The 19162-nt window shown below is 51.9% G+C and overlaps 1 protein-coding gene across 1 annotated transcript; it reads right to left on the reverse strand.

The window, feature by feature from the left end:
* Positions 1–4070: 4070 nt before the first annotated feature.
* On the reverse strand, positions 4071–8981 carry ITPRIPL2 (ITPRIP like 2). Its single transcript, XM_040973274.1, has one exon. The coding sequence runs from the start codon at positions 8625–8627 to the stop codon at positions 7020–7022; it is 1608 nt and encodes a 535-aa protein (XP_040829208.1). The 5' UTR covers positions 8628–8981; the 3' UTR covers positions 4071–7019.
* Between the last annotated feature and the right edge of the window lie 10181 nt (positions 8982–19162).

Raw genomic sequence — 19162 nt, forward strand, 5'->3', positions numbered from 1 at the left:
GCCACACAAGCTCCCACTCCCCAGCTGACAGCTGTACACAGACGCTGCAAAGGCCACGGGCACTCCGCCAAGAGCTCCCAGAAGCGCCATGAGGCCGGTGTCCATGGGTCATGGTCATGGCTACATTCTAACACCATCCAGAGCCCTGCAAGCCTGGCCCATGCCCGGCTGCGTCCTCTGAAGCCTCAAGCTCAATTCCAGGAGGCTTCCAAGCAAGTTTTTTTAGTTGCCAGCCCAACATCATGGACTAGAATTGGGACCTTCACCTACGCCTTCTACCCAGAAGGCAAGCAAGGATAATTCAGTTAGGCAGAACATTTGTAAGCAAATGATGTAATTCAAAAGTTAAAAAAAAAAAAAGTCAGCTGGGGTGGTTGATGCTCTGTCTGTGCTTCCTTCCTTCCGGGGACTCACCCCACAAGTATTCACAACACAGACTCACTCATAGCTCCTTCGGGAAGAAAGCTGGCGGCAGGCAGATGTTGGGTACAGTGCCAGAGGATGACCGCTGTTTACAGGGATTAATCCAGTTGTTCCCAAGATGGGGGCACACTGCTCCCCGGAGAACACAGCTACTCCATTGCACATGTGTACTCTCAAATTCTCCCAGGGTACCCATGCAGGGAGGAATTAGCACCCCTGTCTTGCGAACGAAGGAACTAAGTTTCAAACAAATTAACTTTCCCAAAAGACTGCAGCCATTGAATGGAACTGAGATCACAGCTTTAACGGTTATGGAGCATGAGCACCTGAGACTGCAGCAGGATCCCAGGGCCCTAATTCCTCCCTGGCTGCTGGCTCTCTACCTCCAGGCTCCGGGCTGCATGACACAACATGCCCCTGTTTGTTGAAGTTGGGTGAAGTTTTTACAAATTGTGCCCGAATGTGTTCCTAACAGATGCGATTTCCTTCAGGCTCTGGATTGCTGTTCTTCCGCTTCATACTTGAATACACCCTCACAGGTTTAAACCAGTGAGCGTGGCCGAGGCCATGCATAGCGCATTAGGCACCCTGGCTCATTACCTCGGTTGGTTACATCTGAGACCCAAGGCACCTTGTCAGTCAGCACTCTCATTTCTAATAGCTTCCATTTACAAGACAAAGGTAGATGCAGGCAGGTCTCCAAGCAGCTGTGTAAACACTTGGCATGAAGACGGTGGCACCGCTCAACTGTCTAGCAGTAAACCAAGCTCCCCCAAAGCACTCAGCGACTGTGGGAAGAAGCCTGGGTCCACTGCAGGGCAGCTGACTTGAGTCATCACGCTTGCTCCTGTACCAAAGTCTGTCTGTGTGACCTGCAGGTTAAGACACATGCATCCCACATCGGGGTGCCTGGGTTGGAATCCCAGCTCTGGTTCCTGACTCCAGCTTCCTGCAAAGCCAGACCCCCCCCCCCCCCCCAGAAGAAGTCCCAGTGGCTTAAGTAGTTGAAGCCCTGACACCCATGAGGGAGACCTGGAGCTCCCAGCTTCAGCCTGGCCCAGCCAAAGCTGCTGCAGATGTTTGGGAAGTGAAAGCAAATGAGAGACTTCTGTCTCTGCTTTAAAACAAAAATATGGAATTAAAAAATCGTCCCACACTGCTGTGTTGGGGAATAAGTTTCCAACACACCAACTTTGAGGGTTCAAACCACAGCACATCCAAAATCAGTCAGTTATTGCTGAACAACAAACTACCCCCAGCTCGGTGACTTTTAAACAGGGAGTGTTCGTGAGCTGACAGGTGGTTCTGCTGATGTGGGCTAGGCTTGGCTGCTTCCCCGCAGTCATCAGGTCACTGCAGGGACAGTGAGGACAGTGAGGTTGGACTAGTTCACGGCTCTCCGTCCATCAGCAGCTAGCTGTTCACACAGTGGCAGAAGCCTTCCCAGACAGCAGTGAGAATCAGGGGAGGCCTCTAACAAACACATGCTCAGTTCTCGGCCCCTCTCATTGTGTGGGAGCTGAGGAGAAAAGCCATATCCTTGTGGCCACCATGCTGTGTGTCCTCAAGACCCCAGGGCTCTAAGACTGGTGGAAAAGGAAACCAATTGTGCCCTTTACCCTGCACAAGCGCCCTGGGGCTGCCGGTGCCCTCCACGGCTGCCTGGCCCCTGAGGCTGTGAACACTGCACTGGGTTCTCCAAAGTCCATCCCACTTGCAGCCTGGTGGGTTTTCCTGTTTGCAGGGTTTATCATCTTGAGCGAGCCTGTGGGCCTCAGAAACCTCTGGGTAAAATTCTTGAGTCAGGAAGAAGCCAAGACTTGAATTGTGCTAAGGGTGAATAGGAAAAGGAAGGGCAGAGAGGAAGGGTGGAGGGCTGGCGGTTCCAGGTAAGGACAGAAACTTGAAGGCTAGAACCCCGGCCGCACACCTGCACGCCCTGACAGTCACCCCCAGCTTTCCTGCTCAGGAACTGCACCCCACTACAAGCAGGTGAGGTTTGGGCAAAGAATTGCCATCCAGGGTTGCAAAGCTGTCCTCCCCCATACCATGCGCAGAACCCCAGTCGTTTCCCCCCTCCCCAAATCTGTGGTTCAGTCCAGAGCTTTCTCCAACTTTCTTTATTAATACAGCAAATATATATATATATGTATATATAAAAGAACAAGGTCCCTAAATGACCACTATGATGAGAAAGTGCAAATTGACTCCAACCTGAAAGAGAACACGAATGGCAGGCCTTGGCCGGTTGGGCCAAGGATGTATGGTGCGATTCCGAAATACAGAATCACACAGGCTGTAGCAGCTATACTGTTTGGATGAGCTCTTTGGTCTCTGTTATTGGAACAACACTTCTGTTTTGATAATACACAGTTTGGGGTCAGAAGACACATTCAAAATTACAATCAAATAGGAGGAATGTTGTAAGTCAAGCGACTAAATCAAGGCACTTTTTTTTATAGCAAAAGGCACTAAATTATTCCTGAATCTCTGATACTCCAAAAACCAGATTATAAATCATCTAGCTGCACATTTTAGTCTATGTTCCCATATTCTTCACCCTCCTACAACTTATACTTGCTTTAGTCCCACCCAATCATGTGCTACATAGCTATTCAAAGAAGAGTCGAGTCTAAGTAATAGACAAGCAATCACAAAAAAAAAAAAAAAAATTCAACCCACACCACCACGATAACACTGAACTGGTTTCCCTCTTGAATTGTTCATGCATGAGGTTCATTTTCTCTACCACTGGAGAGGGAAAAACAATTTTCCTTCATGTGGGAAATGGGAGATGAGAGGACTTCACCAAGGTCAAAGCCATACTACAGATAACCCCGGTGAGGGTGAGATGCTTCGGCAGTGGGCTGGGTTAACTCCTCCAGTGCTGGGAAGCCCATGGGGACAGGAGCCATTGAGTCAGAAAGGAATTGAGACAGTCAAGGACGTCTGATCAGAGCTGTGTGCGTGGCAGTGAGCATGGCGCAAGGCTGGAACGCTCGGTTCAAAGACTTTGGCACTGCTCCTCTAGGGCTCCCAGGCACCGGTGTGGGTTAATATATAGATTAGAACACCACTGCTCCCAAATGAACAATAATGGTGAATTTTACTATAATAGAAGCACTGCTCTGCAATTCTTCCTCGTCACCAATCTGCACATGCTGATAGCAAGGCAGTTTGGCAGGAGTGGGTCTGGAGAGACCTGCAGGGTCCTTGTGGGAACTGTGAGTTAAATGTTATCTGTGGCTGGGTTAATTTTTTTTTTTCTACAATAAAGCCTGAGGTATGGAGAAGACTTGAAACATCACACCCCCAACTATATATAATACCACCATATCTGTAACAGAAAAGATAGCCTTATACATACTCGGGGAGTTCAAGTTCACCTACGTGTAAGGTAGGGGTCGCAAACTGGCAGCCTCCAGGTTTTTATCTGGTACACACTGTGTTTTGAATAACTTTTAGTTATCTGATGAAAAATCAGCAAATTTAACCTTTTAAAAAATTATATTTTCTAACTATTTCTCTCTCTCCTTTTCTCCAAGAAGCTGGCAGGCAGGCAGGCAGGCAGGCATAGGCCACCCCACCCACACACCCCTTTCCTAATTTACTCCCCCCCACCCCACCCCTTTGTCTGTTGGCTGCTGAGTTTGCGACCCCTGACTGGAAATAGCACACACTTTAAAAAAAAAACATGGTTCCTCACCCAAACCTCTCTCGCACCCTCGTACAATGCCCCTCCGTGCCCTTCTCCTCTCTCCCTCTTGCTTTCCTAAAATCCTCCTATTTCTGTGGCTGCCTCGTACCCTCCTTTTCTTTCAGCTTCAGTTTCATTTTTGCAAAAAGATCCCATCTCCTCCTGTCCACCCCCGGGGCCAGAGCTCTGCAAGGCTGGCCAGCCTGGCCAGGGGGAGGGACTGAAGGCTGTATCGTCTCCGAACGCCTGAGTCATCTTCCCCAAAACATTTTCTTCGGGCACTGGATGAACAATAAGCCTTATTGGTACAAGAACATTTGCAATTAAGAGTTTCCAGTACCAATCACACACCAAAAATGTGTACATTTAAATGAAGGACATGATGCAGCCCAAACAGGACATAAATTGAGTTTAGCTGAAGTGCCTCAGTTGGCCATCACGCCTGGTTAATAGGCCCCTATTATTTAATTTGTACACAGTACATGTTTTGAATTACTACACATGGACCAAAATTGATCAAAAATCTCTTACATTTTGGTTACCACATACGGAACAATTGCTCGACATGGCATTTAAATAAAACATTAATATTTTAAAAAATCACAAACACAATGCCCATTAATTTAAAAAAATAAAACTTAGAGAATCTTGAGAATGGATGAGGCTTTGGGTAATTAACCTGAAACAAATAATAATAATAATTATAATAAACTACAATAATGATATGTTACCAGACTTATATTTTAAAATATCAAGATTAAAAAAAAAAAAAGGAAGCTATCAAGTCAGAAATATTTGGAAAACTCAGCTTGTAAAGCTTCTTATCATCTCTCTAAACAGCCTCATTCCCCCCGAACGCAGCCAGCTTAATTACTGCACAGGAGTCATGGCAGAATATGGGGAGAGATATATGTATATCTATATGTACACACACACATACATATACGATATATTTTGGCACTCATTTTTAAAAGTAAGTTTAAAGAAAAACAACTGTGCAGGTTAGATCTTTGCAAGAAGTTGGCAGACTAATAGCTTTACATCATGTGGTACCTTAAAACTCAACAGTGACCTCTAAAGCTAGGCAAGACCTTGGTGGTGGCAGGGGGAACCGCTCCCCAAAACGACCCCTATGAGCCAGCACAACATTCACAGGTGTGAGCTGGTCCTAGGCCACAAGGGGCACAGGCATCCTGGCAGCCCTGATGAGAAGGATGCCTTACCAATGACTTACTCACAATGATTTCCCACAGATGCCAAATAGAGCCCCCTCAAGGAGAAAAGGTTAAAGTAGTCTGCGCCCCCCCACCCCCCCCAAAAAAAAACAGCTTGGAAATTAAATGATGGGCCTGTTCATCTAACCATGTTTGTCTTCCAAATTTTACCTTTAGAGGCAAAGGAAGTGCATGTCTTGTTTTAGAGAAAAACAAAACAAAACAGAAAAAGAATCCCAAAGTATAATGCTTAGAAAGGCTGAAGACCGGCCATTCTGAACTTGAGCTACGAAATGAGGTGTCTGAAACCCGGACAGTCTTCCCACAGGGCTCCTCCTAGTCACAAGGCACACTTAACTTGGGGACATTCCCGCTCAAAGACAGCTGGCGACCATCCAGGGCGGTCTCCTGGCCCTCAGCCATATTCACTTCCTCTGCAGGCCCATCAGGGAGTTCACTGGCCAGCCAGCCTGGAGCCTCACACACTGAGATGTTTTGCAAGACGTGGGCTAGCTCCTCACTCTCAGCCTGTGCGGGGGAGATGGTATAAGGCTCCAGGCGGGGGAGGAGACCCTCTGTCCCCCTACACAGCACTGAGCACTGACAGAGAGCAGTGCCCACCTGCTAGGCAGGGCAGCCCACGCTGTCTGTACTGCTTCTTTAAAGCCAGGGAGAACCTGCTCAGCCAAGAGGTCTGCTGAAACCAAACCAAAGGCTTCTGCCTCCAGCCAGAAGCAAGCTCTGAAGAGAACATCTTTACAAGCAAAGACTGACAGCTGTCTTTCTCCAGCCTGCTGCATGCCCTTGGCAGTGCTGTCTCTACAGTGTGTCACTCTGTACAGCAGCTGGCTGGCTCACACGGTGCTTGCTCAGTGAATGGGTGTGGACCCATGGCAGTACCTGCTAGCTGGTGGCCTGCAGGTGGGGTAAACCAGCAGGAAATGAAACTAGCCTGTCTTACAGAGGCAACACTCCGGGCGCCAGCAATGACCACCACAGGAGAGTGCTGATTGGAATAAAGTGCTACCGGTTCTGTCAGCATGGCCACTGAGTCCCCTGGGGTCATACAACACATGTGACATAATGGTCCACAGTCCAGCCAGGTGCCCATGATTGCATCATTAAAAAAAAAAAAGACATGAATATGAATGCAGAGAGTGGAAATTATATGCCTCAGAACATGAAGTGCTGGAGAGGAACTTCCAGGCCAGCTGAGGCTGAAGAATCACTTTAGGAAAACAAAAATGAAAACAACAACAACAAAAACATTCAGGAGTGCAGTACCTAGCAAGGAATTATGTCAGAAACACTGGATTGAGGGGGATGGGGCAGAACAATCTATGCCTGAAACCCCACAGAGGACAGGTGCCTGCAGCCAGCTTCTGCTTCCTCTCTCTACTTCCCTACAAGCAGGATCTTCTATCCAGACCTTCCCCGCACACCAACATCTGGGCCAAATTAGTGACTGTACTGGCATTATTTTCCTAGCTGGTTCAGGGCACTGCCGTGGGCGTGACGGATGGCCTAACTCTACTAAACGGTGAAGCCCTGGAGTGATACTTAAGCCACCAAAGCTGAAGCATCCTCCCCCCAAATACCCCACACTTTCTGCAGCTTATTAGGATTTAACTGACCTCCCACCCACTGGGAGCCCGGTTTGTGGGGTGGGAGGGTGCCCTCAGGGTTTAGGGTTCACCTTCCGGGAACCCCAGGGTACGCTGACTCCGGGGTGGAGGGCACCTGGCAAGGTAGCGGGGACCCCCATAGGCCCGGAGAAGCTGGGGCAACCTTCGCCACGTGGACAGCAAGCGTGCTGCGGTCAGCTCCCGGGTGTGACTGTCGAAGGCTGCCAGGAGGTCCACCGGGGCAGCTTCCCGCAGTACCTTTGGCAGCGGGCCCACCTCGGCAGCCGCGCCTCCAGGGCCCAGGACGCAGTGGAACAGCGTGTGGCGACGCAGCAGGCAGCCTCTCAGGAACTGAATCAGCTGCTCCAAGCACTCTCCTAGGTGCGCATCGTCCCAGTCTTTTACCGGACCACTGTCACGCAGCAGCGCTGCCAGCAGCACCGTCTTGAGCACATAGGAGGACAGGATGCGTCCCCACTGAGCGGCGGCCATGGGGTCCAGCCCGCGGGCGCCCAGGTCTCGCACAGCCTTCAGCAACTGCAGACACTTGAGGTAGCAGGCCCCTGGAGGAGCCCGTTCCTGCAGCCAGCTCAGCAGCTTCTGCTCCTGGCGTGCCGTGTTCACACCCCACAGAGCCTCCGCGCGCAGGCCTCCGGAGAGCTCTGCCAGGGGCCCGCCGGGGGAGGGAGATGGTGGTGGCGCCACGAGGAAGACGCCGTCTCCAATATGGACGGCAGGGATGAGACGCACGGCCATGGAGAGGCGACAGCAGCCGTAGTCGGTGCGGCAGGGAAGGATGTGCAAGGTGGGTGGATGTTCCAGGCCGCCGGGGGTCAGGCTCACCCGACAGCGCCCCTCCAGGCTGTAGCGCACGGTGGCCAGCGAGCGCTGCAGGTGTGCTTGGAACCAGCGCAGCACCAGCGTGGCAGAGAGATGGCGCCGCCCACGCACGTCCACGCAGAAGCCATCCGCGAAGGGCTTGCAGTCCCGAAGCCACTGGTTCCCGGAGGTCCCTGACGGCGATGGTGGAGCCTTGAGGGCACACACGAAGCAGCCGCGGAAAGCCGGGGCCAGTTCGGGCTCCTGACCCAGGCTCCGAGGCTCCAGAGCCACGAGCGGAGGCAGGCGCAGCGGCACCAGCACGTCGAAGCTGTCTGGCCGGCGGATCTTATGCTGCTCGTAGGCGCTGCCCACTTGGATGAAGTCTCCGCGGAAGGCTAAGGCCAGGGCTCCTCTGGGGATGGTGCCTGGGGACCCCTGGACACGGCCAGCCTGCACCAGCTCACCCACGATCCGGCTCACGTGCGCCTTACTGTGGCCCAGCACGTGCGGCGAAAGGCGCACCTCATGCTCGTAGTAACTCCCCAGCAAGACCCCGAGGCCCGGCTCTTCGAAGGGCCTCGGGGAGAAGGTGGAGTGGCCCCCAACGCGCGACGACCCGGGCAAGAAGCGCTGCCGGACAGCGTGGCGACAGCGCAGGAGGACGTAGCCCAGCAGCAGCAGCACGATGGCCTTGAGCAGCGGGAAACCGTTGGCTGAACCGTCTGGGGGCTCGGCCGGGGCTTCCCCGCTACCACGAAGGACATGGTAGAGGCACACGAGAGCCGTGCACAGGCCGGTCACCAGAGGCCAGAAGACGCGCAGATTCAGGGTGTAGTGAACTGACATCCTGGGCGTCCGGGGCCGGGGTGGCCCAGCAGCCCAGGCCGCCAGCCCCGGCAGCGCTCCCGGCCCAGCATGCGCGCAACGCCCGGGCGGCCCGGCTGTCCCCGTCTCCTTGGTCTCCGCAGCGGCGACTCCCCCCTCGCAGGGCCGGGGGAAGACGCCCTCCTCCAGCTCGGCCTCCTCCTCCTCTCCCAACTCAAGTTTTCCTTCCAGCTGCGGCCCGCCCTGCACTCCCCGGCTCCCGGCCGCGCCCTGCGCTCGGGGCGTGCCTCGTCCCACTCGGCGGCCCTCTCCGGCGCGCTGTCGTCGGCCAGCTTCTAGCCCCGGCTCGGCTCGCCTCCCCTTCCTTCCCCGGGTGGCCCTCCCGGCTCTCCGGCTGCTCCCCTCCTCGCGCGGTGGATCCCGTTACCCGAAGCCCCCGAAGTTTCCTCTTCCGAGGGGGAGGCGAGGGAGGCCGCGCCAACTAGCGGGGAGGGAGGAAATGCCGAAGTCTGGAGTTGAGAGCACGGCGGGGGCGGCCCCTGCCAGGCCTCCGCCTTCGAGGCGGCGGGAGGGACTTGCCTGGATGCAGCCTCCCGCGGGCCTCCCCGCCCCGAAGGCAACACAGCACCGATGCTGGGGCGGTGACCTGGGCCATGGAGGCTCAGGAGCCGGAGCTGCCCTGGCCTGCTGGGAGGAGGAGGAGGAGGAAGAGCAGTGCCGACAGCTGGGCTACCCCTCGTGGTGGTGGTGGCGGGACCAGGGGACGGAAGTGTCCCGCGCTGTTAGCCCCACTCTTTGATTTCAAGTGGGGGGGGGGGTTCCCGAGCACCTACTGTGCGCCCTCCTCCCCGTCCACACACCATTCTGGAAACTTGTCCGACACTACACCGGGATAGCAGGCCTGGGAGACACTGAGTTTTATTACAGGGAGCTTCCTCCTGAAATAACCTGGATTGGTTGAAGAAACCCTCTGTTGCTTGTTGCCCTTGCCTGCCTCCAATGCCATTATAAGAGAACAAGGGGGAATGTGTGCTTTTTGTTGTTGTTGTTTGTTTTAATATCAGAATCTGGTTGCCTTCTAAGAATCGGAACTCGGGGAACAGCGGGATACCTACTTCCAGGAAACCACTGAATCAAAATAACCTTATCTTGTAATTTCATTTGGATCCCCATGTACCTTTTGAAACTCCCTTGTATTAGAACCCTTTGGATTACAGGTGCTAAAAAACGGAAAAAAAAGAAAAAAAAAGGGGGGGGGGAAATGATGGAAATAAAAAGCATTGTGTCACATGACCGGGAAGTGTCAGGTATAGGTGGAAGTGAGTGCTGCTTGGCCCTAAGCAGTTTGTGTTCTCAAACCAGTCCTGGCTGCTGTAGCTTCATGTTTGTTTGTTTGTTTTGCTGTTTGTTTTGTTGTTGTTTTCTTCTTGCAGAGGAAGTCTGCCTTTCTTCTCTGAGAGTTGCAGCCCAGCTGGGCCTGGAGAGAGCCTGGGCTCCCATCCTGAAACTGAGCAATTCCGGGAATGCACTAATCAGCTCGCACTCGCTGTGGGGCTTAGGGGTCAAATGTTCAGATATGTCCCATCAAGGCACATGCAGACAGGGGTAGGTGGATGGATCCAAGTGAGAGAAATCAGTAAAGCTAAACACTACAGGCACAATCTGTGTAATGGATTTATGAATACTGTCCAAATAATTCACTCAATTTCTCCTTATGTTTAGGAAAGAGATATTCCATCCCATTTTGGAGAAAAAAAACAATACACTAAAAGTATCAGGAAATGCCATGCTGAAAATTGATATTCCACCTCTCATGAACTAAAGAGATCAGATATTTTTTTTCCCCAACACCAAAGCCAAAGTGTCATGAGTCGCGCATCTGAGGGAGCCAAGAAAACCAGCTGTGCAAATCAGACACACTGTCAGCGTTCAGCATGGTGAGGTGCTGGGGTGAGATGCTGTGGGGCCAGCACCTGCAGTAAAGGGGTGAGTGAGGTTACCTGCACACATTAGTCAGCCTTGTACCCCTGCTACAAGAGTCCAGACACAGGCTGCTCATGAAGGGAAGGGACGGGTGGTGTGTACAAGACCATAGTGTACAGTACAAGACCGGCCCGTTGGCTTGGCTGCTGCTGCTGAGGTTGGCAATGGTGCAGCATAGCAGCCAGGCTCAACAAGGCTTATCCACTGAGCCAGGAAGCAGGGCGAGAACAGCTGGGCCTCACTCAGGCTTCACAAGCGAAGCCCTTGCAAGAAACACCTCTGAGGGTGTGCACCAACCCACCAGGCCCACCTCCCACACTCCTTCATCGGTTAAGTTTCCAACTTCTCAGGGCCACAAAACGCTGAGGTTCACACATTTACATCAGGTTGGACTCTGAATCCTCAAGACATAATACCACACTACTTTTTCTGTGTGCTTTCTCTCTCTGCCCCACATCATGCCCACAAAGTGAAGAAACAAGACCACCTGCCAGCAACATAGGTTAAGGTGACAGGCACATGGGGGAGCTCCCTGCAAGGGCTCCTGCGGCCCCAGTTGCACCTTCAAGGGCCTGTAGACCTCTGTCCCTTGAACCCCTTTCTGAGTTTCCTCAAGCACCCCAAGGCCGATCCCTGCAATAATGCCGATAGCTGTTCTTCCTAACAGGTGTTCCCTTGCATTGGAGCTCTTGGGCCAGCTTTGGTTATCCTTCTAATAAAACAGCTCATCCCTGGAGACAGAAATAAGGAGGTTTAAAAAGTCAGCCCTGGGGCCAACATGATGTTCTAGCAGGCTGAGCCTCTGCCTGTGCTGTCAGCATCCCATGTGGGCGTGGGACCAGTTCAAGTCCCAGATGCCCCACTTCCAGTCGTTCTCCCTGCTAATGTGCCTGGGAAAGCAGTGGAGGATGGTACAAGTCCTTGGACCCTGCACCCACATGGGAAACTCAGAAGAGGCTCTGACTCCTGGCTTTGGATCGCCTCAGCTCCAGCCATTGCACTCACTTGGAGAGTGGACCAATACATGGAAGATCTGTGTCTGTTTCTCTCTCTGTAATTCTGCTTTTCAAGTAAAATAAATAAATAAATAATTTTTTTAAAGAAGAAGACAGTCCTGACCCGGGGTATCACATCAGTGTAGGGATTCAGCTTAACCTGAACCACAGCCCTCTTGGGCATTACCATCTTCTCGCTCTTCAGATGGCCTTGAAGGGCATCCCCTATCCATAGGAAAGAAACCAAGTCAGTAAGCTAAGCTGCTAGGCTGGTCTTGCTGGGCTGACCCTGGAATGTGCCTTACCCAATGCCTGGAATGTTGCTGCTTCTGGAGAAATTCTAGGTGCACCTAGGTTAGTAGCTACAGTCACCTTGGCCAAGCTGAAGCTACTGACCCTTCGCTCCTGAGTGCAGGTGGAGGGACATAGCATCTCTCAGGGGCGTCCTAAATCCCTCCAGTTTTACACTTGGTGTAATCCTGGGTTTGTCCACCTCTTTCATCGGCCTTCAGTAGCCGCTTCTGATCTATCAGGTTTTCCAGAAACAGAAATGAGATCTCAGCAATTTTCAGGAAGCCTCACCCCTTAACCTAAACACAGTGTTTCCAGTTTGCCCGTCTGTGCCTTTAAGACCTTTCAGAAGGAAATACTTGGGATGAACATGGACTGTAAGGAAATGGATGGGGATCAATGGGCTCTGAAATACAGGTGCATCTCAGCTCACAGTAAGGTCGTGTCTCAGTGAGCCGTTGTTAGGTCGGAAATGTTGTAAGCGAGGTTCTACTGAACATTCTCACTTAGCTGGCCAGAGAACTACATGGTCCCCGTGGCTTCCTCCCAAGATGACAGGGTTGGCTGAGAGCTGTGGCTCCAGTCACTGCCTGCATCAAGATGGAAGGTCAGGCCCCTGAGCACTCACCTGGAAAAAGAACAAATTTCAAAACTCAGAAGTCACCTGCTACTCTTATCAGGCTGGATCAAGTCTCAGTTCCTCTACTTCCGTCTCCAGCTTCCTGCTGCTGCGTCCCCGAGACAGCTGATGGTGGGGCTCTGACCGGGCTGGAGTTCTTGGCTTCCTGGCTTTTAGCATGGTTCACAATGGTTATGGCGGGGGTGGGGTGCTTGCAGAATGAGCCAGAGAATGGGAGATTTAGTCCTGTCTGTCCCTCTGCCTTCCAAATAAAGTGACCATAAATAATCAACCCTTTAAAATTCAAAATGTAGGGCCTGGTGTGATGACCTAATGCTAAATCCTCTCCTTGCATCTGCTGGGGTCTCATATGGGCACTGGTTCGTGTCCCAATTGCTCCACTTCCCCATCCAGCTCCCTGCTTGTGGCCTGGGAAAGCAGTCGAGGGCAGCCCAAAGCCTTGGGACCCTGTGCCTGCATAGGAGACCTGGAGGAGGCTCCAAAGATCCACATAGCTCCAGCCGTTGTTGTGGCCATGTGGGGAGTAAATCATCCAACAAAGGATCTTCCTCTCTATCTCTCCTCCTCTCTGTATGTCTTTCTAATAAAAATAAAATAAATTTTAAAAAACAAAAGATGTGGGGCAGGGCGGAAGGGAGTGGTGTGCTGAGCGTCACCCTGGCAGAAGCCCCGCTGGCAATGAATGTCAGGCTGCCCAGAGCTTCTTTCTTTTTTTTTTTTTTTTTTTTCACTTTAGGCTCTGTCCAGCAGCATGGCCAGACCCCGAGCGGCCTATGTGCGCCGCACACTTGAACACAAAAGCCCTTCATTACGTTCCTCCTGGGTTGAAGAAGCATTATGAACAAAGACGCAGTGACTCTGGCTGTCTTTTTATAGCACTATCCAAAGGTCAGGCTTTTTCCGTGGGGCACTGTATGCACGAGAAGGTGGCCGCTCAGCCCAAGAGGGCTGCAGGGAGCCGTTTATGCCCTTGCCTTTGGCTTATCTCTGCGGGTTTGCTTTGATGTGTTTTATTTCTGACCCTGCATGAAAACTGTCCTTTAGGGGTTCCCCCAGGAACCCTCACCTACATCCGAGTGGGATGCCCCATCCATACCTTATGCAGGAGGAAACAAGCATTGTTGCTGCCCCCGGGAAAAGCTCACAATGCAAATGAGACAGACAGAGGCAGGCCCCACGTACATTCTGCTAACAGAATGAGCCTGGTCACGCAGCGGGGATTTCTACACATTATACATCATTCATTCAGCATTCATTGATTCAACAGACACTGCTTGGCCTCCTACTGTGTGTCCCACATGTGGGGTACACTTGGTGGATGAAACAAAGCCCTCGGGCCTCATTGAGCTGATGGTTGAAAGGCTCATACACGCAGGTGGCACACCGTAACATCTACTTCGAACTCACTCCTTTTTTTTTTTAATTTTAAATTACAAAGTCAGATACACAGAGAGGAGGAGTGATAGAGAGGAAGATCTTATGTCTGCTGATTCACTCCCCAAGTGACCTCAATGGCCGGTGCTGCGCCGATCCAAAGCCGGGAACCAGGAATCTCTTCCAGGTCTCCCTCCCAGGCGCAGGGTCCCAAAGCTTTGGGCCGTCCTTGACTGCTTTCCTGGGCCATAAGCAGGGAGCTGGATGGGATGTGGAGCTGCCAGGATTAGAACCGGTGCCCATATGGGATACTGGCACATTGAAAACGAGGACTTTACCCACTACACTACCATACCGGGCCCATAACTTCCAGTTCTATCTTTATCAGACACCAGACTAATGGTGCTGTCTGACTTTGGGCATGAGTCTCCAAAGCTACAATCAAAGTGACCCCCTTCCTCCCCACGTAGCTCCTCTCGGGTGTCTGTTACACTGACGGGACCCTGACAGGTACAGAAGACACATCACGTCAACACACACAGACACCTCCTCCCGATACCATACATGTTCCCACTGTCTCCCTGGTTCCCCAGTGAGGTCATTACCAAACACTTTACATCTCAAAGCGAGGCAGGGCGGTGAGTCCTGTGGGTTAGTGAGGGTCCCTCAGAGGTCATGCTCTTGGCCAAGAAAATGAACTGCAGAGCAATTCGAGCTGGTTTGGAGGCAAAATCCGTGTCAAGGTTGAGAATGAAGAAATAGTCAATGATTTGGGCTTCGATTTCTGAACTCCAGGAGCAAATGCTAAATAAATGTGTCCATGGGGAAAAAACTGCTAAAAATAATAGCTAAAATAATGTGTTGGGAAAAAACTTCCTCTCCCATTCCACCCCGCCAAAACCAGTCACTTCCCATGACTTCCTTCTGTCTGCCCTGTATTTTTAACATTTTCCTAAGCGTTCAATGTGAAACTCTCACCACTGACTCAGCTTTCCTCGGATCCTGTGTTGGTCAGGGTTCCCCAGAGAAACGGGCAGGAGACGGGCAGAAAGAAAGAGAGAGAGGCAGGAATGCATGAAATGTGTGGAGGAATACAGGAAGTGTGGGTGTGGGAGAGAGGAAGAGAGAGGGAGAGAGTCAGGAAAGACCCACAGCCCTGCTCTCATTACTCAGACAGGAGGATATCTCTTTTGCTCAGTGTTTTTGTTCTATTCAGACCTTCAACTGATGGGGTAAGTTCCACCCCTTTAGGATCAGCGATCTGCTCAGTCTGTTGACTTAAACATTAAACTCATCCCGAACCACCCACACAAACACACGCAAAGTAATGTTTGACCAGGACCAGTGCTATGGCACAACGGGTAAAGCCTCCACCTGTGATACTGGCATCCCATAGAGGCGCCAGTTCGAGTAAGTCCCGGCTGTTCCACTTCCCTCCAGCTCCCCGCTAATATGCCTGGGAAAGCAGTGAAGAATGCTCCATGTGCTTGAATCTCTACACCCACATGGGAGACTCCTGGCTTTAGACTGGCCCAGCTCCAGCCATTGCAGCCACTTGGGGAGTGAACCAGAGGATGGAGGATCTCTCTGCAGATGGAAGAGCTCTCTCTCTCTATCTATCTAGGAAAGTTCATTGAAGGGACTATTGAAGTAGGTGAGGGCAGGACAGAAAATGAACATCAAGGGATGGTGATTTCCTTAAGCATCTCAACAGCAAAATAACCAGAGCCTAAGGGGCCAAGCCTAGGGGATGTGCTAGGCCCTGTCCACAGCACTTGACAAGTTACTTTACTGAAATCTCATTCCCACAGACTTAAGGCACACAGTTCCATGGGGTCTGATGTGTTGATTTAGGCCAACCTCACCCTGTATCTATTTTAGAACACTCCCCCTTGCTCCCGCTGCCAACAGCTACCCATCCCTTCCCCAAGGCTTGTTGTCCCAGAGTCCTGGCCACTTGCTGTCTCTTCAGGGATCTGCCACTACCAGATCTTAACTTTTGCACACATAAGAGTCTCTCCTGTGGTCCTCTGTGACTCTGACTGGCCCCTTTCCACTTTGTGTGCTGGGGTTTAGCTTTTACCCACAACAGCCCAGGAGCCAGCATGCTCTTGGTAGGCACAGGGAGCTCAGGCAAACCCTAGTAAGTGGCAGAGAAGGACTTGACACCAGAAGGGGTGGACCAGGAGCCCTTACACCTTGTCCAGGCCTCCACCCGCTCCTGACGGCTTCCCTTCCCTTCCCTTTGTGAGAGCCTGTCTTTCCCAGCTTGGGCGAGCAGGAGCTGCTCCACCTGCTACAGGAAGAGCACCATCATATTGTTCCCCAGACCTTCCTGCACAGGGAGTGGGGAAAGGAGGGGTGGGGTCAGAAGCAGAGCTGGGTTGGATTAAATGAGCCTACAGGAAGGTGAGGGATGGCGTGTGCTGCGGATGCTCAGGAGCTGGATGAGCCTTGTCTTCCAGTGGATGGAGGAGTTTTACGATGTCATGCAGGGAGGCCCTATGGTGTTCGGGCTGCCAGGCAGGAGGAAGACCACAGCTGATCATGGCTGAACCTAATATCAACACTATGACAAGCAGAGAGCAGAGAAGCCAAGTGTTTGGTTGAACATCCTGGATCAAACCCTACCTCAAGAAAGAGATCTTCGGCATGGCACAGTAGCTCAGTGGCTAAATCCTCGCCTTGCACATACCAGGATCCCATATGGGTGCTGGTTCGTATCCTGGCTGCTCCACTTTCCCAACCAGCTCTCTGCTTGTGGCCTGGGAAAGCAGTGGAGGATGGCCCAAAGCCTTGGAACCCTGCACCTGCATGGGAGACCCAAAAGAGGCTCTGGGCTCCTGGCTTCAGATTGACTCCAGCTCTGGCTTTTGCAGCCACTTGGGGAGTGAACCAGTGGATGGAAGATCTTTTTCTCTGTCTCTCCTTCTCTCTGTAAATTTGACTTTCCAATAAAAATAAACAAATCTTTTTTTAAAAAAGAAAGAAAATGATAGGAGTGTGACTGTCATGTGCCAAATTCTCCGCTGTGTGCCTTCACAGCAGTCAGGTGAATGACAGGGAACATTTTCTTTTCAATGCCCATGTGATCTTACTGAAACACACACAGAGCCACCTCCAGGAAGTGCGACAGGCGGCAAACTCCACGTGGTTTTGTAAAGACTAGAAAGCCGCCTGGAAACGAGGCATGGACAATAGTGCACAAAGGCTGTTTTTCCCCTCCTCTTCCCAGAAGAATGGGGAATGTGCTTCTTTGCCACAGTTTCCACTGTCTGTGGGCCATGTGTTACTAGTTGTCACAGCACTGAATGAACTGGTCACACCAGAGAAGAGTTCAGTGCAGAAAATGGGATAGAAAAGGGAACGTGAATCAGCCCAGGAAGCAGGCTTGGAGGCATGAGAACCACACAACACCAGGCAGAATTAGGATAAAAATATCTGTGGAGTGGACCATGTGTGTGTATATCAAGAGTTTATTCTGATCTACATATCCGATCAACAACTGTAGGATTTGAGACTGGCACTGTGGCATAACACACTAAAGCTATGTTTGCCATACCTTCAACTCATTTGAGCACCAGTATGCGTCCCGTTTGCTCCACTTCCAACCCAGCTCCTTGCTAAAGCGCCTGGAAATGCAATGGAGGATGGACCAAGTGCCTGGGCCCTTGCACCCCTGTGGCAGACCCGCAAGAAACTCCAGGCTCCTGCCATTGGAGCCATCTGGAGAGTGAACTAGTAAATGGCGGATTTCTTTCTCTGTCTCTCCTCCTCTCTCTATATATAACTGTGCCTTTCAAATAAAAATAAAACAATCCTTCAAAAAAGAATACAGCATTTAGCACTGGGGAGTTCTGCCTAGTCCTAGAAATAGAATTGAAATTAAAAACTTATTGCAAGAACATTTGATGGAAAGAAGTAGAAGAATTCTCAGAAAATGAAGCACACTAAAAAAAAAAAAAAAAAAAAAAAAAAGTATTGAAGGAGAACAGTTGACCCTGGCTGTGGACTAGACATTTGCCAAGCTGAGTCATGGCTGGGTTTGGGCTCAGGTGCAGAGGGACCGAAGAGCGAAGGCCACTGCCAAGGCTGACCCCCCCTCCTCACATTACACTCTCACCCAAACATTTCTGGGCGTGTTAACCTTGAGACCGAGAGGGTCAGTCACGTCTTAGTAATCCTGATGCATTCTGAGTCTACTGGACTTGGTTAGCTGAAATACAGGGCTTGCTCATTGGAGACCTGGGGCTGGACTTGACCTTGAGGATCACACTGCCTGGCTGTCAGGAGGCCAGGCAGTGACCGTGCAAAGAGAAGGCAATGGCGAGGCAAGCAGCCAAGGTTGGGGCGTGAGGAAAGGAGGATGCAAGATGGTTTCAGCTGAGAGAGAAAGCGATTTGCAAAACGGCCTCAAGAGGCTCAGGCACACCGGGAAGGTGCGTGTGTGGGGGAAGGTGCACAGGCCCAGGAGCCCAGCCCAGCGGATGTGGTTGGCTGCTCTGGACTCCGCGGAGCGCCTCCTGGCAGACAGTAGGCCTCCGGAGGTTTGTCCAATTCTTATCACTTCTGAAAACCCAGATGTTTCCCCCCAACCCCAGGCCAGGATGCCCAAGCGCAGACCACTACTGCGCACTTGGCAAGGGGCCGGCGCCGCTCCGCTCGCGTTCAGCGGAGATGATGGGGTGCTGCAGGACCAGAGCCCAGCTAGCTGGTAGGTTCCCTCTTGCCTAGGCGGGGTCCCTCTGCAAGAAACCAGCAGCGGCCCAGCTGGAGGCCAGCTCAGCTCTCTGCGCGCGGGCGCCCTCTGGGGTCCTGTCCGGGCTGGGGTGCGGTTCCCAGAGGCAGGAAAAGGAAGGACACAGCCATTGAGGCCTGGAGGCACTTTTTCAGTAGGGGCGCACTCTGTGCCCCAGACATTCCGGAAGAGCCCTCTAGGGTCTTAAGTGGATTGGGAAAGATCCTGTTTTTCCCATTCTCAAATCATCTGGGTCCAAAGTTCTTAAAGGGACACCCTGGTGAGGTGTTTGAGCTCCGAGGTTAAATGTCTCCCACCAGCAGCTCCTCCCCAGTGGTCCACGGGCATTTCTGTCCCATGCATAAGGGACCAACTGTGCACCTTACGGGAAGAGTCCTAGTCACCTACAGCCAGGCTGCCTGGATTGGCCATATCCACCTACTGGACCCTGGGCTTTCAGCTCCTCATGGCAGGTAGGGGAGGCCAGGATCTGCCCCTGGGAGTGTTGGGATAACCAATGAGAGAAATAGAGTAG

The sequence above is a fragment of the Ochotona curzoniae genome, unplaced genomic scaffold (assembly GCF_017591425.1).
Source record: "Ochotona curzoniae isolate NIBS_2020 unplaced genomic scaffold, NIBS_Ocur_1.0 contig_2321, whole genome shotgun sequence".
Lineage (NCBI taxonomy): Eukaryota > Metazoa > Chordata > Mammalia > Lagomorpha > Ochotonidae > Ochotona > Ochotona curzoniae.

Excerpts from the sequence above, each read along its gene's own strand:
- ITPRIPL2 (XM_040973274.1), bottom strand. The coding sequence starts at position 8,627 with ATGTCAGTTCACTACACCCTGAATCTGCGCGTCTTCTGGCCTCTGGTG.